At 39.9% G+C, this 27,951-nt stretch overlaps 1 protein-coding gene across 7 annotated transcripts in view; it reads right to left on the bottom strand.

The window, feature by feature from the left end:
• PLEKHA5 (pleckstrin homology domain containing A5) overlaps positions 1 to 27,951 on the bottom strand; it is a 237,922-nt gene that overhangs the window by 138,746 nt on the left and 71,225 nt on the right. The window contains exon 4 of one of the 7 annotated variants that reach the window (XM_060111851.1): positions 1,261 to 1,687. The exons of the other annotated variants lie outside the window; for them this stretch is intronic. Within the exon in view, the coding sequence (XP_059967834.1) occupies positions 1,588 to 1,687 (100 nt within the window). The 3' untranslated portion in view covers positions 1,261 to 1,587. Of the gene's footprint in view, positions 1 to 1,260; positions 1,688 to 27,951 lie in introns of those variants that run through there. 7 annotated transcript variants of the gene reach the window in all.

The following is a 27,951-nucleotide window of genomic DNA, read 5'->3' as shown; positions in this document are numbered from 1 at the left end:
CCAAAAAGCCAGTGTTAGAGGAAATGTACTAGAGAGAAGCTAGTGTACAATGGCTATGGCCCCAAAGACAAAGCATTTGAGGTATTCTTCCAGTGCCAACCCACGCACCCATTCAGTCTCTGATAGCTGAACAACTTCGCTCTTTGTAAGGACTATGTTGGGCCAGATTTAACCAAATTTTCAATGGATGGGCTGCAGAGTTCCAGGCTTCTTGGCTACAAGTAATTATAAAATTCTGTCAAGGTCAACAGAGAATTATTTACAGTTAAAAAAAAAAGTCCCTATCTATTCTTATTATTGGCTCATATGGCGATTACATAACAGAGTCTGATAGTTTTAATGTGTTTCTTAAACAATAGTAGTGTGAAAAGGCCTTTGTTTTTTAAAAAACAGCAAGTTTCACAAAAGTAAAGAATCAAAAAGAACCGAAAATATAAGCTCTTAAATAGGTTATTCATTGATATGGATTGAAAAATATGAGATGGAAAAAAGGTTAAGTGTCAATTGTGTACCAGGTACAGTTGGGTTTCCACTAATTTAAGAGTTCACACTTCAATAAGTGTGATTTTATTTATCTAACATTGTTTATATACTAATAGAAACAAATTTGAGGTATTTTTTTAGCTAAAATATTTATCACTTTGTCTACCAGGTCAAACACAGCTGGAACATAACAGGTATCTAGCAATTATTCTATTTATAGAAGTTGGCTAAGCAACTGAGACCCTTTTAACATTTTATCATGTATGGATTCAGGTTTTTAAAATATATTATTATAAAGAGATTCCAAGTACATTATTATTTATAAATCAGTATACTTCTATGAATCTGATATTTCAGAGAGCTGATAGGTAATATTTTGAAAAAACTTTAATACAGAAAATATGTAATTGTTTGGAGAGGAAATTAAGGAGACAGATATTTATTCGACACCTACTTTTTGACTAACATCATCCTTGGGTTATTTTTATAAAATTCAATTCCTATAAATCTAAAATAAAAGTACTGACATTTCTGTTTACTATTGAAAACACAGAAAATAGAGAAATGCAGATACTTGCCTACAGTTACAAGTGGCAAAAGCTAGATTAGAACCCAGGCCCAACAGATTATAAATACATTATTTCCCATTACAAATCATATTTTAAAAATTAATTTGTTTCTCCATGGGACTAATCTAGGAGTAACTTTAAGAGTATGAATTAGAACTTGTGAGAATTATCAAAATCTTTACTTGGTCATATTGTGCCCCAAATCCTCCACAGGGTATTCACTGCCTACACTTCTAGCATTTGGGACTTTTAAGAATGTAATTTTAGCTTATATCACCATTTTTATCACCAAATTTAATCATACCCTATAAATCCCATTTACATCGTAATTCTAAGACGGTTCTTCTAAATACAAAATGAGAAAAGAACTGAGGTAATTTTCTGGAAGATATATGCAAACCCATAATTCTTCCTTCACTTTTCCATATATTTCAATATAAGATATACATATTCAGGGCTTCCCTGGTGGCGCAGTGGTTGAGAGTCCGCCTGACGATGCAGGGGACGTGGGTTCGTGCCCTGGTCTGGGAAGATCTCACATGCCACGGAGTGGCTGGGCCCGTGAGCCATGGCCGCTGAGTCTGTGCATCCGGAGCCTGTACTCCGCAATGGGAGAGGCCATAACAGTGAGAGGCCTGCATACCGCAAAAAAAGAAATACATATTCAGAATTACTAAAATGTTTGCTAAATGTTTAATACCATGTACTGGTTTTTCTTTTCAAAAGTAAACCATATTCCAGAGGAAAAAGTTCTGAACAAGATGTTAAAGGCCAAGAAGTTCTGCTATAAACAAGCCCTTCTGTCCCATTATTACCCAAACTTACGTGACCACTGTCCCATTTTCAAGTAACACTACTTAGGATCTCTAAGCACTACTGAACTCCATAAAAGCTATGGAAATAAATGCTCCTTAATTGGCAGATGTTAAGTTAAATGAGTAACTGAACTTAATGATTTGGAAATGAACAAAATATACAGGTATACACTTAATCTTTAGAAACCTGGCAAAGAAATCCTTGTCATCAGTAATTTTTCTTTTCATAGTCCCCTCTTTTCATTTTCCCAGTATTTCTTAATATTTTTCTTAAATAGATCTTCTACTTATTATCCATTTCTCTTCTACTGAAGATCTAAGATTAGAGGTAAATGGGACTAAATACGTAAGAGAAAATAGTGTAAAGTATCATTTTGCCATGCAAATTTCATGATTATTTTGTGAGTAAATATGGGGGAAAAAGTTAAAATCTGTAATCTTCTACTTATATAATACACATGGAATGTGTATTTCTGAAGACCACAGAGAACTTACACATTTGAAATATTTTTGATTAAAAAAGAAAACAGCTGATAGGATTCTGTAGAAGCAATACTTGCTTCTTTCCCCACAGTAGCTATCTGTGAATGACTTACAGCCCTCATGAATCGTTGCAACAGTCCAAGAAATCATCTTATTACTTTAGAAACCTTAAATGAACCTCCTATTACCATGGTAAAATATTATATTAAAAATAAGTGGAAATAAACAGGGTATAGCTGCCACCCAAGGGCACACAAGTGCGTCAGTATTTAGAAGTGGGGATAGAGTTTTTGAGTATTGTCACCCAGTGCTCATCTCTAATTGCTAACCCTGCCTTTTCCATGAATATACAAGCTTAAGTATACACCCACCTCCTTCACATGTGCCAATCCTGGAAAATGGCATAGTGGGGGCAGCTCTCAAAATAAAGGTATTTTAGGAAAGCATCACATAATTGCCTGGTGTTTGAAGGCACCGGGCTTTTAGTATTCTTTTCCTATTCCTCCCACTCCCTCATCATTTTTCTAGAGCTCTTTAATGCACTGTCTATACCTCAAATTCCCTACCTGACATTTCCGTTTACTCACAAACATGATTTTCCCCCAAGGAAATAAATATGGTAATTTTATGCTTTTTCTTCAAATCTTCAAAAAATACAATGATTTACCTCGAGCAGAGTATGCAATTTTAATTTCTAGGAGAATACCCTGAAGATCTGCTTGCCAAGTTTATCTATTATAAATATATAATAAAACCATTTTCATTATGAAATAATAATTTACAGATTTTATATGTTGCTTGATATTATGAGAAGATAACATGACAAAAAATTGCAAAAAAAGATTTCCCCCCTTTAACTTCATGGAAAAACATGAACATGTTGGATAACAAAAAATAATCACAAAACATTTTAGTAAGATTATCTGCCTAGCAATCACCATACTATGAGCTCAAGGGAAGTGAGAAGAGTCCCAAATGCCAAAACTATTATTGTACTCCCGACACTTCTGTAGCTAATTCAATAGCTAAAAACAGAACAAATTCCAAATATGAATCCTGAATAACTGTAACATATTCCACAAAGTGTTGTCAATCTCATTTTATTTTAGAGTATTTTAAATGACCAATTATATTATAAAGCCAATTTATTTTTGAACCACCTATGTAACATACATGGACATATTATCACAACGGAGCCTCTCATTCTCTTTAAAGAATTTTTGCTCTTATGCTATTACTTTATTAGATACGGTTTAAAAATTCTTGCTCTTAGGCTAAATTCTTGCTCTTAGGCCACTACTTTATTAGATACAGTTTAAAAATGTGAAAGCAGAAATTACAATTTAATTAAAATACAAGAACAAAAATGTTAAACTGTTCACATAGACAAATCCTGAACTCCCTCAGCACGCAATTCTGCCAGTGTTATTTAGCACCAGTGAGCAAACGAAATTTGTGGAGAATACGGAGGAATATCATCATAGCAATTTACAAACTTGTCACCTGAGAAATATATTGAAAATGTTTCAAAAGATTGAGATTTGGACAGCAGAAACAATTCTCTCCCAGGCTCAGCTAAGTTACTTGCTACATAAAGCTTCAGCTTAGTACAAAACAAGCAGCAGATATAAGTAAAGACAGAGCCTTGCTAGGAATTACAGAATAGAATAAAACAGCTAATTAACTCACCAAATAGCCTTTGGCTAAAAGCTGCATTCTTCTCTTTGTTTCAAGCCTCTGGCTTCCAAAGACAAATTACATGCTCCCTGACAGAATGATGACAAAAGGGCACACCGTGATCTCTTTTCTGCTATTTCCACTAGAAGAAAACTGAACCACACTGCAGCCTCCAAGAATAAGTACTTCATATGAGCATGCTCGGTATCTAATTTAAATGACTTGGTATTTCATGTCGGCATGTGATGGCCTACTTCCAAACTCCGAGAGCTGCAAATTCAGTCGAAGATCATTTACTGCAATAAACTAAACGGAACCACCCAATGATAACTGATTTGTTTTTAATTTCATGATTTTTGTGGTTCATTTAACGTGATGTGACTGGAAATGATTATTTCTATACCGTATTCAAACAAATCCTTAGGTTTCATTAACTATATTTCATTAACTATGTCCACATAAGCATCCAAAATGCTAGAATAGAATGAACTGGAAATTTCAAGATATCCAGGATGTGATCCTCAAAAATAAATCTGACCACTGATACATTAAGCAAACTATAAGCCTTTCATATTTCACTTTTTAACCTCTTCTTCTGTCCTCTTGCCTACTCACTAAATAAAACCATCTACAGACTATCTAGTAGTATTTTAATTTCTCCTTTGGAAATATTAGTAAATACCAGTAAACTAGAATGTTCAGTGTGTTTATTAAAAATGTCTGCTCTCTTCAAACTATAGCAAATAGGATCTTTCTCACCTATAGATTATACATTATATAACAGATTACATGCTTATATAAAACAGACCTCACCCAAATGTTGATAAAGCTTTAAATAGGACTTAATTTTTTTTTGTTTGCATTTTCAAGAACAATTTTTACCAAAATGCCACACACACACAAATCAACCAAATAGTTTGTGTATGCATGTTTCTGTCACCAAATAACTAATTTGCCTGGTGTGTTGAGTAACTTGCTGCAAAGACCATACAGTTTTATATGATGGAAATATGGTCAAGAAGCTTATCCTCTGCTCACTATGACCAGTTCAGTCTTCCAGAAACAGAAACCTAGCACAGCAGATACAGCCAGCCCCACCAAACCAACCAGACAATTCTCAAATGTCCACTTCCCATTTTCACCTTGGGCAGACAAGCAAAAATAGGAAGTGTCCATGCACTCAACACACACCCAGCCTGGGACAGCAAACCACTGACAGAGTGGGGCTGCCCTTTAAATGGGCCCATGTGCTAATTTATGATTTTTCTTTCTTCACAACCCTTCTTGGTTATTTCTACCACTTCCCTATTGTAAACTACGTACACCCCGCCCTGCTACAAATGTCTCATTTTGTGAACTCTCTCCCTCCTCCCCCCACCCCCAAATTAACATGGAAGGCCTGGGAAAGTAAGAAGGCATAGGAAATGGACAAACTCCATGGTAGCAGCCGGGATAAGGTCCCTCATAAATGGTGGGGCAAGATCCTTAAAGGTTCAGAGAGGTTGTAAAAAATAAAATGTTAAAGCTTTAAAACAAACAAACACAGAGAACCATTTATGGAACCACATCTAATTCCAATACCCTTCTAGAAAATAAAAGTGTTAAGTTCAAGGAAACGTACCAACACACTAGTTTCTTTAGCATTCTACCAAAGCAACTCGTTCTACCAAAGAAGAATTTGTAAGTGCAACTACAAGGTCTACGGGTGCTGTGTGCTACATAAACATTCTATCTTTAACGAAAAAGCACAGGAAGTGAAGGAACACAGAATAAAAGCAAATTATCAAAAACTGTCAATATGCATATGTTTCGTGTACTGCTAAGTCTAGTAAGTTTTGTGTACTGTACATGTCAGGGTGAGGATTCTGTAGAAAGAGTAAGTTACCTCAAGTACTCAAGGAAAGCTCTATGATTCCTGAATGAGAAAGGAAAAGTGCTTCACTGAAAACTAGCAAACAAACAAAAAAATCTATATATGACACATGGTGCAAGGCAATGCGGGTGGAGTGGAAGTAAAAAACGAGAAGGACTACCTGTCTCCAGCAGAGCTTACAGACGATGAGGCAAGTGGACAAATAACTAAGGTAATATCACCACGGCAGAAGAGAGGTTCTTCCGTGCTCTGGAGAGTTTGGAGGGGAGACAGAAAGCATGCTATGAGGGGAATTTAGAAAAGGTTTTGCGAGGGGGTGAACTTTTTGAAATGCCTAGATGAAGAGTGAGGATCTGGCCCAGAAAGGAGAGGGAAGGAAAAGGAAACGGCCAGGTCAGGGACTGGGAGGGAGGACAGCAGAGGACCCGGGAACTGGTATGGGGACCAGAAAGTGTCAACACTGGGACGAGGGAAAAGAGGACAAAGAAGCTAATTATTCTGGGACGGTACTTGGAAGCAGACGGCAAGAAGCATTTTATACCCTGAATAATGGGAGAGTTCGGGTCACGTGCTAGAAAGCAGAATGGAAGAGTCAACTGTGGAAAGACAGGCAGATACAAAAACAGGGGAAAGAGGCATTTATTTATTCCAGCACATGGCATAATGAATCCCTTGTCCAAAGCACTTTTTAAAATTCTTCCGTATCACTTAATAGCTCTTCACACTGAATTTCCTCTCTCCTAAAAATCTGACCTCAGCATTCTGATTCAAATTTGAGGTCATCTTGTAATTACATGTATCCTTTGATTTTACCTAGAGGGCCTGTTTTTTTTTCTCTTCTTTTAAATCTTTCTCTCTCGTCACTCATTCTTTAATTTACTTGCTTACGCTTTCTCTACCTACAAAACCTGATAAAAAGTTTCCCAAGTGCTACCCTGATAAGAATGGATGAATCTGTAAAAATTCAACAGAAGATATAACCTATGTCTATGAAGAGTGAGCAACCTCTGAAGACCTGTACACAGTTCTAGTGCATTTCACTGCATGTACACACGCGAGGCTGGATGGATCTGTGTAATAAACATACCGGGCATTCATTCCTCACCACAGGAAGCGGAGGGGAGGAGGGAGAATGGAAATGAACATACGAGCCTTATATTGCAATTTGTTGTTTTGTTTTTTACCAGAGGGTCACAGCAGAATCATTTGGGTAGCAAAAACACACTCCAGCACACGCGTTCAGGGTCCAGAAATCTTTCAGTCTGCCCACTCGTTGTGGGGGCCACACATTATGAAGAAGCTCCCTACGTGATTTTGAGGTTCCTCTGGTTAAGAGCCGCTGTTTGAGGTACCCATGAGTTTACAGAGCAAGGTGGACACATAAATAATTGAGGGCTTCCCTGGTGGTGCAATGGTTGAGTCCGCCTGCCGATGCAGGGGACACGGGTTCGTGCCCTGGTCCGGGAAGGTCCCACATGCCACGGAGCAGCTGGGCCCATGAGCCATGGCCGCTGAGCCTGCACGTCTGGAGCCTGTGCTCCGCAACGGGAGAGGCCACAACAGTGAGAGGCCCACGTACCGCAAAAATAATAATAATAATAATAATAATAATAATTGAAAGACAATGATAGAGACAGGGAAGGGAGGATGTTAAAGATACAATAATTTTGCATAATTTACAGTTCAGTTAAATTTGAGCAGGATTGGCAGGAAGAATGAAGATGTTCTGGTACAAAAAGGCAGACGGATACCTCCGAGGACCTTTCAGAGCAAACAAAGGACCAACACGGGCAAGGCAGAAAGCCAGGGCAGATGCGTATGGGTGGGGAAAGGCGGGAAGCGTGTGTATGGCATGGGGGCAGCAAAGCAGAAAGAGGCCAGCAAGGCACATGGACAGTTTATGAAAGACTTTATAAGTAATTCTAGAATGCACTAAACACATGAATGAACACATTTATCACTGCTAGCTCTTCAGAGACACAATTTTTTTTGGCTGCGCCTTGCAGCTTCCAGGACCTTAGTTCCCCAACCAGGGATTGAACCTGGGCCCTCGGCACTGAAAGTGCAGAGTCCTAACCACTGGATCGCCAGGGAATTCCCACGAAATAATTTTAAATAGTGCACTGACATGGTCCTATTTATGTTTTTAAATATATTGCTGATGGCAACTTGTCCGCAGAAAATGGATGAGGGAAGGGAGATTAATGGCTGGGGACTGATCGTTGATATGAGAATTAGAGGGAGAGTCAAAAGTAGTACAGTAAGAGGAAGACTGGAGAGGAAATAATAAATTTGAGAGATTTTAAGGACAGAATCAATAGGATATGGTGCTGGACTGGATGGAGGGGTCAAACAGATGGAAAACTAGAGTACAACTACAAGGATTCTGGTTGGGGCAAGTGGGTGCAGTGAGGCGACTAATTAAGCCAGAGAAGACAGATGCAAAAGACGGGTGGAAGGGTTGCATCTCAGGGAGAGTGAGCTCAGCAAAAGGAGAGAGGACAGGAAGGAGAGTTAGCTCAGTTTGAAACAGGTGGAGTTTAGCATCCTGACAGCTCCCTGGTGATATCTACTATTGGCTGAAGGAAATATACATCTGGGGTTCACCACTACAGACCCCAGGAACACTGTTTTAATGGCATTGTGGGGTTGAAAATCAGCTTAGGAAAGGCTCAGGTGGGACTGAGTCCTCAAGAGACTTAATAACAAGTATATTTACTGAGGGCTTACTTTTTGTCAGACACTGTGCTACTAACTTTACAAGGGTTGCATCATTTGCCCCTGCAACAACGTTACGTGATAACTTTATTTAAAATCTCAAATACAGGTGAGAAGATGAAGGCAAAGAGCTTTTTAACTGTCTTTCCCAAGTTCACACAGCTGGCAAATGGTACAGCTATGCTATGATTCCCTAGTTGGTGTGTTCTCCAGGAACTTGCTATACTAACTCAACTGTTAGGATGCTTAAAAAAAAAAAAAAGCAATAAATAACACTTACAGAATGTTAAAAACATATGGGTTCATTTAATATTAGCAACATCCCTATGCAATAGATCTGATTATTATTCTACCTATTTTACAGATCTGGAGACTGAGGCTCAAGAGGCTTACCCAGTGTCACTGATAATCAGTACAGGAATTTGGATCCAAAATTTTGGACCCCAAAACCCATGGTCTGAATGAGATCTAAAGGGCAGTAAGCTTATGAAGGAGGAAGAATTATCAAAAAAAAAAAAAAAAGATTTTCAATAGCAGAGACAATGTGGAAAAGAGGCGGGGTAAGAGATGAGAGTAACTGTGAAGAGAAGAACTGATAGTTAAGGGAGAAGTAATGAACATGAGGCAAGGAGGACTAAACCGGTTTCTATTTAGTTTTATTGAAGTTAAACTTACATTCATGAAACTCATACCTGGTAAGTGCACGATTCAGTGACTTTTAGTAAATTTATAGGTCGTGCAACCATTACCGCATCCACTTCAAGAACATTTCCATCACCTCTAGAAGTTCCCTTAGGCCCCGTTTGCAGTCAGTCTCCACTTCCACCCCCAGCCCCAAGCAACAGGCTCTTGAAGAGGAGAAATAAGCCACAAGTTAGAAGCAGCCACAGCCACCACTGTCACCACTTCCTTCTTTGGGACAAACGGATGACATTCCTCAGTACAACACAGTAACACTCAGTCATTAGTACTGACGCTATACATCTTGTTGGTAAAAGAGTCCTATTCATATTTTACTGCTTTCCAATTCAAAGATCTTCAGAGCGTATCAACGAGAAAAAAAGTAGAAGCCCTGTGACTTTTTAGAATATTGCACTCTTAATAACTAATACAACTGGGATTTTTTTTCAAATATATAGCAATAAAGTGAGCCCAGGCAATGTACAATATAAATAAATAAATAAATAAATAACAGGAAGAGTCTCTGCAAAATCCAGGGCATATATTTGCAAAAGTCTTTGGTAAAGGAATACCTTCTGCACGATAATTTGTTACTGTCTGACAAAAGGAGAATTGTAAATTTTAAAACATATTTTCATAAAGTAAACTTAAATATCCCAATGACTTTTATTGCAGTGACAAACCCTTAGCATCTACTTAGCATGTGACAAGATAATGAATAGAAGTAATTATACATTATTTGGGAATTCAAGCTGTCTCTTGTTATAGACAATGCTTAAGACTATAAGAAAGTCTCTCGTGCTTTACGAGAAAAACAAAAGCGAATGCAAAATTTTGCTTCTAAATAAAGACATAAGAGAAAAATATTTTTAAAGATATTGTATTGTGTAAGTGAAAAGAAAAAATGAGGGTGGGGCAGAACCATTTTCTGCTTTCTACTGAGAGACAGAACGTATTTCTTAGTGTCTCTTCCCCAAAACCAGAATAGTCCATTTCTTTCCATTCTAAGGATTCTTAGTCAATTGGTTAAAATATTATCATAAGTATCACAGAAATTTATAACCTAAAAAAAGCAATTTGTTCCCTTTGTTCATTCATTCATTCTACAAATATTTATTTATTTACTTATTGGCCACGCTGCATATGGGATTTTAGTTCCCCAACCAGGGATCGAACCCGCACCCCCTACAGTGGAAACACAGAGTCTTACCCTCTGGACTGCCAGGGAAGTCCCCACAAATATTTATTTTTACTTAAATGTTTTATTTGATAAATTTGACATGTCACATTTTGTAAATTTAAGGTGTACATGTTACTTTGATACATTTATATATTGTACTATGATTGCCATGGAAGCAATATTTATCACATTACATCATTATAGTGCAATATTATTGTCTATATTCATTACACTCACAAATAGTGATTGAGCATCAACTCTGTGCCAGACACGGTTCTACATACTAGGGACAGAGCAGCAAACAGGTCTGTGCTCTCACGGAGCTTACTTTCCCTTGGGGAAGAAACTCGATAAACAAATGTACCATATTCCCTCAGGATCCACGGGGGATTGGTTCCAGGATCCCCCCAAGGACACCAAAATCTGCAGAGGCTCAAGCACCTTATATAAAATGGTGCAGTATTTGCATATAACCTAGCCCGTATACTTTAAATCATCTCTAGATTAGTTATAATACTTAACAGAATGTAAATGCTACATAAATAGTTGCTGGTGCGAGACAAATTCCAGTGTTGTGTTTTGGAACTTTCTGGAATGTTTTTTTCTAAGTATCTTTGATCTGTGGTTGGTTGAATCCGAGGATGCAGAGCTGTGGATATGGAGGGCTGACTACAAGACAGTGGGAGAGGGTTAGGCTAAGATAAGTGACTGACTGAAGGCTGGATGGCCAAGAAAAGTCCTGAGGAGGTAACACTTAAGCACTGGCTTGAATAACGGCAGAGAAGGCGGAAAAGAAACCCAGACAGAGTGGACAGTGTAAAGGCTCCAAGGACGCCATATCTAAAGAGAAGAAAGAAGGCCCAGGGACCAGAGTGTGGTGGGCGAGAGGAAGAGCTGAGAGATGAGGTGTGAGAGGTCGCAGGTCCACTGGTGTTGGATTTATGAGCCAGAGAAGGAGTTCTGGATTTTATTCTAAGTGCTATGGAAAGCCGCTCAAAGGCTGTGATGTGATGCGATTTGTACATCTGTACATTTTGAAAAGAGGCCTTTGGCTACAGCATGGAGAATGGATTGTAAAGGGTCAAGAAGAGAAGCGAAAACAGTTGAGAGGCCATTGGAATTGTCTGGGTGAGAAGTGATGGTGGCACAGCTGTGAGGTAAGGCAGAGAGAGAGAGAGAGAAGTGGGCAGATCTGGGATGCTTTTGGGAGGAGGAAGTGTCAACAGAGCCTGCTGATTGGAGGTTGCGGGTAGGTGGGTGAGTGAAGGAAAGAGAGAAATTAAGGACGGTGCAAAGATCTTATTGTTCTTCTGATTATGTCCATGAAACACTATGTGGTGAGGTCAGTAGGTGGGGAAGGGGGACAAGGTCTGGCTGGAGATGTGGGTTTATGGGTGACTGGCAAATGGTGTGCAAAGCGCCTTGGAAGTGAATGAGGTGACGGAAAAGGGAACACAGGACAGATGCTGTGCCTTCATCAATCCACAACGCCTATTACAGGTGCTTGGAGTATGGGTGAAAAAGTCAGACCCTTGCCTTCATGGAGTTTACACTCTCTCAGAGAAGACAAATACAACATAACAAATAAGTAAACTGTGTTGTATGACAGGGTGGGTAAGTGCTATAAAAAAATGAAAAAACAGAGGAATCAAGGGTGTGGTTAGGGTGGTGGAGCTAAATGGGGGTCTGGGTGAGCTCATTCAAAAGATGAGATGTGCACGAAGGACCAGGCTGAGGGAACGGGCAGTGCTAAGGCCCTGAGGTAGGAGTAAGTAAGATCTAAAGTATCACTGGCATATCTGAAGAATGGCAGGGAAACCAATGTGGCTGGAGCAGAAGAAGAGCCAGCAAGGAGTGCCCAGAAAAGCAGCATGAAACCCAAAAGTACATGATGTCATGGAAGCCAAGGGAGAAACGGTGTCAAGGACCAACTATGCTGAACGCTGCCAAGAGTACGAGTAAGACCAGAACAAAGAGGTTCTGAATGCTGGAAGTGCAGTGTGGAGCCAGGAGAGAAGAAAGCCATCGCTATGGAAGGGCAGGGAATGAGGTCCAGCTGGCAGGCGGTATATTCACTTCTAAATGTAATAAGAAGACAGGTTCTCAGGACTTAACGATCTGCCACAGCCATCAAATAAGGATTTAAAAATTTTAATGATGTCAACATCATCAATGATTTCTGGAATCCAAAAAGCCCATTTTGCTTATTTTCTCACTCTATTAATTACAAACCACTCAAAAATCATACTCTATTTCTCTCACACACACACACACACACAAAAAGAAAACAGTACAGATGAACCGGTTTGCAGGGCAGAAACTGAGACACAGATGTAGAGAGCAAACGTATGGACACCAAGGGGGGAAAGCAGCCGGGGGTAGGGGGTGGTGGTGGGATGAATTGGGAGATTGGGATTGACATGTATACACTGATGTGTATAAAATGGATGACTAATAAGAACCTGATGTATAAAAAAAAAAAGCATGCCACAACAAAATCCATGGAACCAAATTTCCAATCCAGCAGTTAGTGTGAATAATTTATCTATGTGTTCTTTCCATAGCCCATCTAACTCCCTATCAAATAACTACAGTTGACCCTTGACCACAGAAGGTGGTAGAGGCACCCACCCTCTACACAGTCAAAAATCTGCGTATAACTTTACAGTCGGCCCTCCATATCTGCAGTTCTGCATCTATGGATTCAACCAACTGCTGATCGTGTAGTACTATAGTGTATATTTACTGAAAAAAATCCATGTATAAGTGGACCCATGCAGTTTAAACCTGTGTTGTTCAAGGATCAATTGTACATCATGAACCTTATTATTCCTTTAAGTTTGAAGTACATGTGGTAAATCCTTTAAAATGCATTTACATTTAGATATCTTTGTTCACTATATCATTCACATTTAGTCTTAAAAATTGAACATAATAAAGGTCATTTTCTTCTGTACTATAAAAAAAAAAGAAAGAAAGAAAACAGAGAAAAAGAGCTAAAAACTCATAAGCCAGAGAAGCAGCTTCAACAGCAATATGGTATCAACCTGTTTTTGTGGATATATGACCGATCTTTCATTTGCACAAGAATACTGTCAGATAACTACCATATGACCCAGCAATCCCACTACTGGGCATATACCCTGAGAAAACCATAATTCAAAAAGATACATGTACCACAATGTTTACTGTAGCACTATTTACAATAGCCAGGACGTGGAAGCAACCTAAGTGTCCATCATCGGATGAATGGATAAAGAAGATGTGGCACATATATACAATGGAATATTACTCAGCCATAAAAAGAAACGATTGAGTTATTCGTAGTGAGGTGGATGGACCTAGAGTCTGTCATACAGAGTGAAGTAAGTCAGAAAGAGAAAAACAAATACTGTATGCTAACACATATATATGGAATCCAAAAAAAACGGTTCTGAAGAACCTAGGGGCAGGACAGGAATAAAGACACAGATGTGGAGAATGGACTTGAGGACATGGGGAGGGGGGTGGGTAAGCTGGGACGACGTGAGAGAGTGGCAATGACATATTTACACTACCAAACGTAAAATAGCTAGCTAGTGGGAAGCAGCCGCATAGCACAGGGAGATCAGCTCGGTGCTTTGTGACCACCTAGAGGGGTGGGATAGGGAGGGTGGGAGGGAGACGCAAGAGGGAGGAGATATGGGGATATATGTATATGTATAGCTGATTCACTTTGTTATAAAGCAGAAACTAACACACCATTGTAAAGCAATTATACTCCAATAAAGATGTTAAAAAAAAAAAGAACACTGTCAGATAGATTTACTATCCACATCCTATATGAGGAAAAAGGTGAAACAGACAGAGGTTGCCCACAGTCTCAGTGCTACAAAATTGAGGGCGGGGTTAGAAAGAGTTCATGTTTTCTCTCCTCTGCCACCTCGTGTCTCTCTTCTATTTATATGTACCTAAAACAAGAGGCAGACAGGGTAGGTTTTCTTCTTGCTTTGTAAGACACTCTTGCTAGACAGACATGATAAGTTTTTAATTTTCGTTTTATTTTTCCCCTTCCTCCCTCCTATCCATCTATCCATCCACCCCCTTCTATCATTTATAAATATGTACCAGTGTCTGCTATATACAAATAGCCACTCTGCACACAAAGTCCTATTGCATTTTAGAAAAGTTGATTTTCTAAAAAAAAATAAAAAAATAAAAAAGGCCTTCCAAAATAAGCAAAACTGCTGTATAAAAAGTATAATTAACCAATATATCAACAATGATGGTAAATTGTGATCTGCATTTAAATAAATTACTAAAATGACACCAGAAATTAGGTTATCTTAATGTTCTTTTGGAAAAATTACTTCCTGACAGTTTGTGGCTCAAATTTTTTCACTACATAGATCTAACAATATATATGATTTTACAGCTTAATGACCTATGACAAATCAACTCAAAAAATCACTTTTCTGTGATAATTTAAAACATCTGCTTGAAATAGCAGATCCCTAAAAAATTTTAAATCAGAATTGACACACAAAACGTAATCTGTTGACAAATGAGCAAAGAAGGACACTTCTCAAGGAGTTTAAGAAAGGGTTACAAGAATTCATGACACAGAAACAAAATCCTATTCAAGAAATTAGACTCAATAAAATACCATTTAAGGTCGCAGAAGAACGTAACTATGGCTTTTCAAAGATCACCTAGACTCACAGATACACTTCAGTCGTCTCAATTAGTGTAGGTAAGGCAAACACCAGATGCTCATTAGGCAAAGTTACATAAACAGCAACAAAGAGGGAAAACAAGATGCCAAGAGTCCAAAGGACACTCAACAGGAATGGCTGCATAAATGAAAGTATCTGTACTACGGAACAGGTCGTGCACCTGTCCAAAAGAACAGGGCAGAACTCTGTGTCCCATCCTGGCAGGTGTCTCTGGTGCATGTACATCATCCCAGAAGCAGGTGAGAGAACGGTGACTGCTGGCAGCATGCGTGAAGTGACCTTCATGTTTTATTGATACTTTGTACCCTTTTGGGCTTTATAAATTGTTTTCCACAGCATTTATCAGTTATGCAATTAACTGATAAAAAGGGAAAAAAGGAAATGAGAAAAGGGAAAAAGAGATGGGAAGAAGGGAAAAAGAGATGGGAAGAAGGGAAAACAGAGAGGAAACCAACAGGAGCCGGAAGCAAGGTGACAGGTGCCCAGGCGAGCAGCGTGGTGTGGAGAGACCCGAGCGAGATGCCCCCACATTCAAGCCCTAGTCCTGCTACTAAATGCGGGCAACTTAAACTCTCTGAGCTTCAGGTTACTCATGTGCTGACTGAAGATAACGTCATTTCTTACCCTATGGAGTTACTGTGAGCATTAAAGGAGCTAATTTTTGAAATGTACCTGACACAATGCCTGGCCCAGTGTAAGTACCCAATAAGTGGTAGCTGTTAATTTCAGGGAATACTAATAACTTCACCTCTAAATCTTTTCTTCTTTATACCGTAATCTTAAAGTATATTATATTTGGTATAAATTCTTTTCATTAGTTTAGAAAAGTAGTGTTTAATAATGACCATAAAACCAATCCAGCTGGAGAATATATGCTGCTGGTACTATCAGAAATATATTGCAACCCTTGCACATAAGTACCTAGTATCTTGTCCTCACTCGTCTGACCCTGAGCCCTAAACTTTGTGCTTCTTACCTAGAAATTTCATTCTTCGGTTTGTCTGCAGCATATTATAAGACTGATAAGTACCTGTATCTCTTCAAGTCATCCCACAGTAGATGGGTAGAAAACGGGTATTACTCAGGGGCATGTTCTTAAGACTATATTTTCATGTTTAAAAAAAAAAAAGGAAATCATAAACCAGGATAGATTACCAAGTAAATAATAACACTCCTCACTTCCAATTCAGAGTAAGAAACTGATTAAAAATTTTAAATTGCTTTTTCACAATAACCTAATTCAGTCAACATAATGTTTACATTTGTTTTTCAGATGTTGGCCTCATGTGTTCCCCCACGAGCCCCATGTGAAGCTCATGAATTATCCTAATAAACAAAGTCTTCCCTAATGAAGCATTATTCTTGTGAATCTCACTATATTCTACTCCCTAATTATTAAGACTTTTCTTCTAAAAAAAATTAAAAACACTTGACACTGCACCTTCTTTTGTGTTTACAAGTCCACTTACATGCTACAGTCCTTGGATTTATGCATCTCATCAACACTACAAAACCTAACCTTGTATTTAAAAGTCTAAAATCTAAATCTCGAGCAGTGGTCGACAAACTTATTCTGCAAAGGATAGCAAATATTTTAGGCTTTGTGGACCAAACAGTCTTGGTCACAATGATCACCTCTGCTGTTGTAGTGAGAAAGCAGTCATAGACAACATGTAAACAAATGGATGCGGCTGCATTCCAATAAAACTTTATTTACAAAAAAAGGCAGCAGGCTGGCTTTGGTGCACAGGCCACTTTTGCCAACTCCTAATCTAGAGCAGCAATTAAGTGAAATGTGTATGACAGTCTTCTATCTACTCTGTAAAAATTTAGTGACACATGTCTCTGACCAATCAGTTGATGGGTCATTTTACTTATTTAATGATTAGCATTACTAATTTTACTAAATTATTTTCTATCCTTATTAATTCCATTTAGATTCTTCCCAATATTTAACTAATTTTTCATAATTCTGCACTTTAAATATAACTTGCTTAATGATTCAGTATTTCCTCATGAATCCCATTTTCTAAAAATTTATCATTTTTATACCTTTGGATTCTCTCCAAATTTCCCATGAAAAGTAGAAATGTCAGCACTTCGCTGCAAATGAAATGGCTTACAAAATTAAAAAATAAAACAGGCATTTACATGTTTCCTTTTCCCTTCATTAAAAAATCAAGGCAGGGCTTCCCTGGTGGCACAGTGGTTGAGAGTCCGACTGCCGATGCAGGGGACACGGGTTCATGTCCCGGTCCGGGAAGATCCCACATGCCGCGGAGCGGCTGGGCCCATGAGCCATGGCCGCTGAGCCTGCACGTCCGGAGCCTGTGCTCTGCAGCGGAAGAGGCCACAACAGTGAGAGGCCCGCGTACCACACACACACACACACACACACACACACACAAATCAAGGCAATGATTAATAAAGATATTCTTTTAAGGAATGGTAGCCAGCCTCTAAGATAGCCAAGGATCCTCACCTCCTGGTACACACACCTATGTATCGCGCCTCCTTGGGTTTCCGTCTTGGTCTTTAGGATGGCTTGCTCTGGACAAAGCCAGCTGCCATGTCACGAGAGGCATGTAACCCGGTGGAGAGGTCCATGTGGAGAGAAACCAACTGGCCAGTCCCAACTTGCTAGCCATGTGACCCTCCACCCCCAGCTTCCAAGCCCCAGCCAACATCAAACTAAAACCTCATAAGACACCCTGAGCTAGAACTGCCCTACCAAGCAGCTCCAGAATTCCTGCCCTGCAGGAACTGTGGATGACAAGAAATGGTTATAGTACAAAGTTCTGGAGTGATGTGAAGTCACAGGGGATCCTCCTCATCTGATTAAGTTACAGTTTAGCTTATTCTGTATAGCTGTTTCGGTCAGTGGCAGCTGCAGTTGATAAACAAGCATCTCCTGTCTTGCAATAGGATGAGTTTAGGGGACGAGACTGATATCAGCAACAACTGATTTGGCTGTACAGTAGTAATGACTGCTGTGCTGTGTTTCTTCAACAGTAACTTGACACTTGCTGGGTGGAAAGCTGTGTGTCAGATGATCAAAGTAGTTGGATTTCTACAAACTGGCAGATAACCCACAGTAACAGTTACATCCAAAAAGCAATCCTTACTTCACTTCTGTTCTTGCCCATGTGAATCTCACTGTTTCCCAAGGCAGTATTTTTTACCCCTGGTCTGGCCCATTAGAGGATAATGAAATGCAATTAATGGGATGCTTTCTGCCAGCACTTTAAAATAATAACACAGAAAAGAAGGTACAGGTAGTAAGGGGAAAATAATTTTTCACTTCAGTTTTATCTAAAGAAATGTATTTATATGTGAACACTGGGTCATGTAATAATATGTATTTCTTGTTGCAGATAATGGTCAAAAAAGTTTAACACCAGTGACACAAAATGCCAAATACATTAACATCCTAGAAAACTAATGAGTCACCATACTCTCCCAGCTCTCACCAACTTGCTCTCCTTTTCTGACTTCTCTTCTGACTGTCTGTTAAAAACCTGGGCTTCACTGCTCATTTTGTTTTCACATTGATATTTTAAAATCCACGTGGAAATCGGCTTTTTCCTAACTTCAGTTCTGTCCATCTTGGGGGTTGGGAATAGGGAAGTCCCTTTTCCTTGGGGACATCCCTTTTGAAACACACTCAGTGGCTGTCTCGAACGGGTAAGGCAAGCAAGAAGAGGAAGATCACATAGGGAACCTGAAGTGACCCTGAGATCACTGGGACTTCTGACCAAATGAATCACCTTCACTTTCCCAACATGCTAGAAATAATCAGATATGCTGGGCTTCTAAGTTGATTTTTAACTCTGTAATGTCCCAGCAACAATTATATTTTCCACCCGGTAAACGTTCCCATTGTTATTACTAATATGCAGTAGCTAAAAGCTCTCTGCTTTTATGACAAGGGCTGCAGACAGAGGACGTATCTTCCATGCAGAAGTATCTTCCAGTTCTCTCTTCTGTAGTGCCTGGTACAGGCTTTGCATTAAGCTGATCAAAGAGCATTTATTTTGGTAAATAAAAAATAAATTTATCCACTCAACGGATAATTCACTTACTAATTTGTAATGCTTCAAGAGGAAGGCATTATTATCCATGAGGAAGTTTTCCTAGCATTAAGGCAGTATTTCTACCACTGAAAATATAAATACTAGAGCCAAACATTTCTTAAGACTGTCTAATAGGAGGGAAGATTTCAAGATTACTCCAAAATGAGACAGGATGAACAAAAACAGCTCAAGGTGATGATGGTTGTATTGTGAACTGATGATTTTCTTTCTATGAAAAAGGCACAATGAAGCTTCAGAAAAGCTCTGGAAAAAAATGATACTAAGAGTAAGACTGTGGGCTTCCCTGGTGGCGCAGTGGTTGGGAGTCCGCCTGCCGATGCGGGGGACGCGGGTTCATGCCCCGGTCTGGGAAGATCCCACATGCTGAGGAGCGGCTGGGCCCGTGAGCCATGGCCGCTGAGCCTGCGTGTCCGGAGCCTGTGCTCCGCAATGGCAGAGGCCACGGCAGTGAGAGGCCCGCGTACCGCAAAAAAAAAAAAAAAGAAAAGAGTAAGACTGAGGAGACCTTCAAGACGGCGGAGGAGTGAGACATAGAGGTCACCTTCCTCCCCACAAATACACCAGAAATTCATCTACACGTGGAACAACTCCTACAGAACACCTACTGAACGCTGACAGAAGACCTCAGACCCCCCAAAAGGCAAGAAACTCCCCCACGTACCTGGGTAGGGCAAAAGAAAAAAGAATAAACAGAGACAAAAGGATAGGGACGGGACGTGCACCAGTGGGAGGGAGCCGTGAAGGAGGAAAGGTTTCCACACACTAGGAAGCCCCTTCGCGGGCGGAGACTGCGGGTGGCGGAGGGGGAAAGCTTCGGAGTAGCGGAGGAGAGCACAGCAACAGGGGTGTAGAGGGCAAAGCAGAGAGATTCCGGCACAGAGGATCGGTGCTTTGTCTGAAGTAACAACTGACACTGCAGAAATACAAAGGATCTTGAGAGACTACTACAAGCAACTGTATGCCAATAAAATGGACAACCTGGAAGAAATGGACAACTTCTTAGAAAAGTACAACCTTCCAAGACTGAACCAGGAAGAAACAGAAAATATAAACAGACCAATCGCAAGCACTGAAATTGAAACTGTGATTAAAAATCTTCCAACAAACTAAAGCCCAGGACCAGATGGCTTCACAGGTGAAGTCTATCCAACAGTTAGAGAAAAGCTAACACCCATCCTTCTCAAACTGTTCCAAAATATAGCAGAGGGAGGAATACTCCCGAACTCATTCTAGGAGGCCACCATCACCCTGATACCAAAACCAGACGAAGATGTCACAGAAAAAAAACAAACTACAGGTCAATATCACTGATGAACATAGATATAAAAATCCTCAGCAAAATACTAGCAAACAGAACCCAACAGCACATTAAAAGGATTATACACCATGATCAAGTGGGGTTTATCCCAGGGATGCAAGAATTCTTCAATATACGCAAATCAATCAATGTGATACAATATGGTCAATGAAATAAGTTCTAAAGGAAATAATCTCAATGTATAATATATTATCATCTACCCTTTTGCCGTTTGGGATCACAAACTTATTAATATATTAATTTCATGAGTCATATCTGCAAAATAAGACCTTAAAGATAAACAAACATTATAGGCTATTATAGTTATTCCATGGAAACGTGTATTCTAGGTTGGCTATGACCGGAAGCATCAATAAAATTGCATAGCTAGAAATGTCATTTCTAATATGATTTGTTTCTATAATGGTATTGAAATCGACATGAAAACCAGATCAATAGAATTCTAATATTTTAAGTGGTTTATATCCTCCCATATTTTCCTTTCCCATCCATTTACAATGCTGAAAGTAGCACTGCTGTACTTTCAAAATGAACATACCAACCTGAAAACAGATTTTACTTATGAAAACATGTATTAAGATGGGATGGAAAACGGGGAGGAAAATTACTTGGCGGGAAGGTAGCAGAGAGGAGTGGGAACTTTAATTTTCCTTTCTAATTTTACTTCAAAGACCCGATGTTCTTAATACTAAAGTAAGATTCTGTTCTAGACACTTTACTCTCAGCTCTGCTCACATCCGTGCTTAGTAACCTAGCAATGTTTAAACCTGCATATGCATGAGGTGGCCACACTTTCCTTACCACCGGATCATCTGTATTTCTGCCATTTTTATCACAACCTTGTTGAGGCTAGCAGCGTTCTGACAGGCTGTAGACCCAAAACGGTGCTCACTGCTCAAATTAAAATATGTAAGCAATTTGACAAAGAATCTTTGAGAAACAAGCAGCCATCACTAAGCATCCTCTCTGCAGAAATACTTCTCACCACTGAGTGGCACGGAAACAGAAACAGATCACAGATTTAAAAAATGAAAATGTTTGTCTCACGTTCATAAAAATTTGTTCTCATGAGACTCATTTCTAAGTGCTCTGTTTAAAAGCATTAGCTTGGGGCTTCCCTGGTGGCACAGTGGTTGAGAGTCCGCCTGCCGATGCAGGGGACACGGGTTCGTGCCCCCGTCCGGGAAGATCCCACATGCCATGGAGTGGCTGGGCCCATGAGCCATGGCCGCTGAGCCTGCGTGTCCGGAGCCTGTGCTCCTCAACGGGAGAGGCCACAACAGTGAGAAGCCTGTGTACCGCAAAAAAAATAATAAATAAATATAAATAAATAAATAAAAGCATTAGCTTGGGAGCACTGAGAACTTATCAGCATTCTCCCAGGGGAATGAAGAATGAAATTAAAGTGAAGATGAGCTGGTCTAATTTTTCAACCCTTTATTTCACCCTAAAATACTTCCATTTGAAGATTTACTAGTGTCTTCTTCGTATGGGCCCAGATTCACTGACAGAGGCTCACAAACATGGGGTTGTAACACGTGGTGGCCAGCAGACAAGGTGGCCCCCAGTGACTCTCACCTCCTGGCAGTCAAGCCCTACACAGTCCTCTTGCCTCACCTATAAGGCGAGGTCATTGAAGACACTGAGGCCTCCCTCTCGTTCTCTCTTGAATCGCTCACTCCAGGGGAAGCCAAGCGCCATGACCTGAAGAGCTGTGGCCTCCCACCGATCAGGATCGACTTGGAAGCATATCCTAGCCTTAGCCAAGCGTTCCGGTGACTACAGCCCCGACCAACGTCTTGACCACATTCCCCTGAGATGGAGCCAGACCACCCAGCTAGGTCACTTCCGTAATTCCTGACTCTCAGAAACTCTGAGATATTAAATGCTTACGATTTTAAGCTGCTAAGTTCCGACGTAATTTGTTAGGCAGCAAGAGAGAACTAAGGTACAATACTTCTTTATTTTTCATCCATCACATGTACAACCAATTTGAAGCTCAGTAGGCCTAGAAATGTTAGATGCAGATAGGAAAACACTTTGCAACCCAAATATGGAGGCAGAAAGTCAGCTAGACACATCGAAAGCACGCCTTTGTCACTCCATTTGAAAGACCTCACTATGTGTAAACTGTTGCTACTGAAGCCCAGAATGCTGCTACACCAGACAAGGCACCATCAGAGTACTGATAAAGGCTGTCATACAGAAGATGGTCATTACATGACTGACCAATCAGTGAATGAATAAACGCAGCAGGAATGAAAGAAACGGATGATGCCAAGGCTGATGAAGAGTCATAGCACACAGATCTTTATAATCACTTGTTTGCAATGTTTCTTTCAACCACCAGAGGGCAGGAATGGCACATTGTTCTTCTTTGACCCACTAGCACTTACAATGCCTAAAGCATGTAGTAGGAAAAAAATATATAAAGTCTACACAAATGGAGGGACGGAGAAAGGGAGGATGCTTGTTCATAAGTGGGAAGAAATTAAGTCTGACTATAATGCCTCAAAAAGCTTCTTGGAGTGTGAGCTGCATTAGAGTACAGGACTTCATATACTAATGCTAATTAGTGCTAATTCATAAATTACATAATTTAATACTAAATCATAAATGGTATTTTAGATAGAGAATAAAATAAAAAAGTATGGAGGCTGAGAACATCAGACCAGTATCAAGGAACACATGACCAGAGTATAGGGAATGTGGTCTGGGACTCAATTTCAATCTAACCTTTTTACTCTTACTCCTTTTCTTCTACCTACTAACTAGAAATTAGTTGGTATTATTCTCTTATGAAATCTCTCTTTCTACAGAAAACAAGAAATTTAGTAGACTGAATTCAGGCACATTCTCAGCTCTCCACAGGTGATTATAATCCAACTTTTTTGTTCTATGTAAGCCAAACAAGCATCAGTGTGTGCCTGGGAGAAGCTCCATCCATGGCACGTGCAGTGCCCAGAATGAAATAATGACCCTCTCTGTGGCCAGCCTTACTAACTCAACCCAGAGGGCAGATGTCACAATGCCCTTGGAAATCTTTTTATCATAGCAAGTACTTTCCAACTGCCCTAGTATTTTTAATGTTGCCTTCTAGTAAATAGTTTTTATTGAATTAAATTTTTAAATATCCATCATTTTCTACTGAATTGGAAGCCTACTCCTAATGACAAAATTAGCAAAACCATTTTCCTTTTTCTTCAACTTAACTTAGCTAGAGTCAGGGACGACTTCATATTTTATTTTATGAGGCCTTTGGCAAGTTATGTTGCTTTTATGGTTCATGGTCTTGCTTCCTAGATCTAAGATTTATGGTTGGCAAGAATATTTATAAGCCTATAGAGACAGATAACGAATAAAATGGAATCCCAACATTTCCAAAAGGATATCCTTACTGAAAGAGGCTGAAGGAGATAAATGGGTTAACCCTCGATTAATCTAAAAGGGATTAATAAAAATGTCCCATTCCCCTCATCTACAATAAAAAAACAAAATGTTACACGTATGTTTGTAATAAAGATCAAACTGTCCCAAGAATGACCATTATAAATTAGTTAATGATAACAGTACTGAATCTACATTTGTGGGGCAAATCTTACTGATAATAAATGAACAGAGTAAAGCATTTAATTCTGTTCAGTGGGCCTCTACTCATCTGTAAACCCCTGAATCATCTGCAGGATTTAAAATACGTTAAGTACATAGTATTCTTCAGAGGAATGAGAGACTCTTTGAGCCTCAAACGACAGAAAATCCAATTCAAAAGAACTTAAACAAAAGAAGGGAAATTTATTGGCTTAAAAAATTGAAAAGTCCAGGAATCAATCCAGAGACTCAACTCACACGATAAAGGGGTGTGTGTCTGTCCGTCTCAGCCCCTCAGCCCGCTCCCTCCCCGAGTTTCCTGTCCCATGAGGACAGCTGTAGGCTTACCCCTTTACAGCTTCAAAGCCAACCAAAGAGATTCTTTCCCTCCAGAGCTTCAGCAAAGTCCCAGGGTCAAGTCTCACTGGTCCAGTCACATCACGTGCACATTCCTAAGGTCAGGTGTGCATCAAATACAGGGCAAGACCAGGCCTGAGAGTGAGCAGGGAGTTATTTCCCAAAGAAAATGCAGGTTAGGTTGTCAGGAGAAAGAGGACGATGGGCAGGGAACAAAATAAAGAGACCCGTCGACGTCTGTACACAGCTTCAAAGAGGCCCCTGGATGCCCTCTCCAAGGTCAAGAACCAGTGCAAAAAAGGCTTAGAGAAGAACAGGCACATTTCTAAAACGTCACCTGAAATCTAAGCTTGCACGACACTGACTGGTGGCCTAACCACAGCCGGCGCCTTCCTCGTCCGCCTCCACGTAGGGGCGCTGCACCCCCTCCGCAGACGCCGCATCACCTCTTCCCAAAGCACCAGTCTGGCTTCTGACTCTGAGGTTCCGGGAACCTCTCTGACTTTCTCAGGCATTCACTCCCCAGTTTCCTCCCCTCTTTTTCTACCTTATTCTATCACTAATCTATCTTTTCTGTCACTTCTATTCAAACGAGTCTCAAATATTCACCTCCGGACCAAAAAAAAAAAAAAAATCCTTAAAAAAATTCCACTCCCACATTTTAAAAAACCAAATATACACCTCAGAACCTAAGTACTGTGCCCCAAATATCCAAAACAAACATCTCCCCTTTAAAACCCAGCCCTTCATCCCTCTCAGTGTGAGAAATACTCTGATCACTTGTGCTTCAGGACTCAGCTCAAACATCACATCTTCCTTCCATGACGCCGTCCCCCCACTCCTGCCCAGGCTGGGGTACGTGCTTTCAGGGCACCCCGCCCGCTGTCACAGTATTTATCCCATTTCACCGTAATGACTGGTGTACTTCCTGAGTTCCCACCCCAGACTATAAACCAACAGCAAGGGCACAGCTGTGTCTTACATCTGTATCCAACAGGCCAAGCAGAGCGGCTGGTACACAGAAGTCTCCCAATGAATGTTTAATGAAAGGGAGAGAAAAGTTGAATTCTTATTAAAGATCTACACTTTTCCTGGTTTAAAATATTTACTACTTGCTAAAAAGGATTGTCAGAAGGAAAAAAAAAGTTTGGCTTTATTATTCCAGCAGTCTGTGTCTTGGTAAGGTCTAGGCAAAAGACCACTACTAAAATTTATAAAACAGAAAGTCAGGGAACAGAAACAGAATTAAGGTGAAAAGCCACTACTGACTTCTTTCCTTTTTCTTAGTAATCCCCTAGGTTAAAAAAATAATAATGTTGGTAGATATTAAACACTAAGATACTCTGTTTTTTTCTCTCCGAGGGACTAATAGGAACAGTCCATCGATAGGCCGGAGATGTGCGTGCTGCTGAGGCCGTAACAAATCTTTCCTCGTAGGTACCAAGCAGCTCAGATGGCCTCCTGAGGCAGACAGAGCTGACTGGGAATTCCATCCTTTCAACCCGAAGCCCTTGCTTCTTGGTGATATTCCTCCTATCTTTAAAGTGTCTTTAATTCTTATGACATGAATTTTGGCCTGAGAACACATTATTTTCTAGTTTTTGTGGCACTGAACGCATTGCTTAATGTCTCTGAGCCTAAATGTCCTCATCTTTAAAATGGGAATAATAATACGTGTCTCACAGGGACGCTGACGAGAGTAAGTGAAGGAGAAGCCCCTGCAGCACAGCTGGTGCCCATAGTAAGGGCTGTGATGATGGTGATCACAGCGCTGCCTGGCAGTCATAGGGGGCACTAAGGTCGGCTGGCTCACTAAGCTGATGCCCCTACCCCCTTCCAGAGTCACTTGACAGCAGCTTTCTTGACTGCTCCAGGGAGGTATTCTTCATCCTCATCTTGCTATACGTATATTTTAAAACTAATTCATTTCTTCTCATGACTTTTAAACTTGTGCACGATTTTAAACAAACTTGCTCTTTGGACTCATTCATGGTGGTTTCTCCCCTTTTTAATCTCCTTCAAGTCAATCAAGTTTGATGACATTTATTTTCATTAGTGTTTTTTAAACTTTAATAAGCAAGTTCCCTGTTTCATTGCTGTTCAGAAACTTAACTTTCAAAACAAGTCCTAAACGTGTTTTATCTACGGGGAGATGACAAGAGCTTTGTGACGGGGGCCTTTTAATATAATCCTCAACATGACTCTGTCTTTGGTTTTCTCCTTAGATTATTCACATCAACACGAAGCAACTGCAGTCTGTACTGTTTTTTTGGTTGTTTTTTTTTTTTTGCGGTACACGGGCCTCTCACTGCTGTGGCCTCTCCCGTTGCGGAGCACAGGCTCCGCACGCGCAGGCGCAGCGGCCATGGCTCACGGGCCTAGCCACTCCGCGGGATCTTCCCGGACCAGGGCTTGAACCCGCATCCCCTGCATCGGCAGGTGGAATCTCAACCACTGCGCCACCAGGGAAGCCCTGTACTGTTTTTAGTACCATCACACATAACCTTAGAAACCTTAGCCTACTCAACTCACCCTAGCCCTTGACAGCCAGCACTACAAATAAAAAAGTTAAACATGCTACATCTGATATTTTACTTACAGGTGTTGGACTGTGGTCTATCTAACCTTTCTATTTATTTATTTTTGGTTTTGGGGTTTGTTTTTAAGACAAAATATTTCTGGTATTTTATTTCCTCTTCATTACTTGGATTTTGATGGAGATACAAAGTGACACTGATTCAATGTAAAGTAGGCATAAGAAGTTTGATGAGGAAAAGAGGAGTCTGTCTAATTCCACTTCATCTTGCTATGGACAGAGTACTCAAATTAGGATAAAAGTAAATGTCAACTGCTATTACTAATTATAAGCAAAACTACAAATCACGTACACATGTATTTCTTAAAACTACCCTGTACCACAGAAATTGTCATTCATTTTACAGTTCCCGTATACAAAAATTTTGCAAGAAGCTGAAGCTTTTTCCTTTTGGGGAAAGATCAACCTCTAAGAATACAACACAATCAAAACATTAAAAATGTCAGAACTATTTCTCTCACTGGCAATAATAACAGAAAGTAAGTAACAGCTTGGATGGAGAAAAACAAATCTGCTTCAGAGCTCAAACTCCAGAAATGTAAAGAAAAAGTGCCCTCATCTGGCCAAACAAAAAACTTAACATTTTAAGTGCTCATATTAACGCCTGTTCAAGTATAATTTACAGGGCTTTAATTGGTGTATAAATAAATCTGAAGATTTAAAAAAATAAGTAGCAAGTCAACAGTATAAAATTTTTTTCTGCTTTTTACAAATATAACTATTTGCTGTTCAAAAACAACTATTTAAACCATAAAATATAAAGCAAATTATATAATATGTAGTCTCTTACCAACCAGATATATT

The sequence above is a fragment of the Mesoplodon densirostris genome, chromosome 11 (genome assembly GCF_025265405.1).
Source record: "Mesoplodon densirostris isolate mMesDen1 chromosome 11, mMesDen1 primary haplotype, whole genome shotgun sequence".
In the NCBI taxonomy this organism is placed as follows: domain Eukaryota; kingdom Metazoa; phylum Chordata; class Mammalia; order Artiodactyla; family Ziphiidae; genus Mesoplodon; species Mesoplodon densirostris.
Note: the sequence above shows the minus strand (reverse complement) of the source record. Positions and strands in the feature narration are given on the sequence as shown.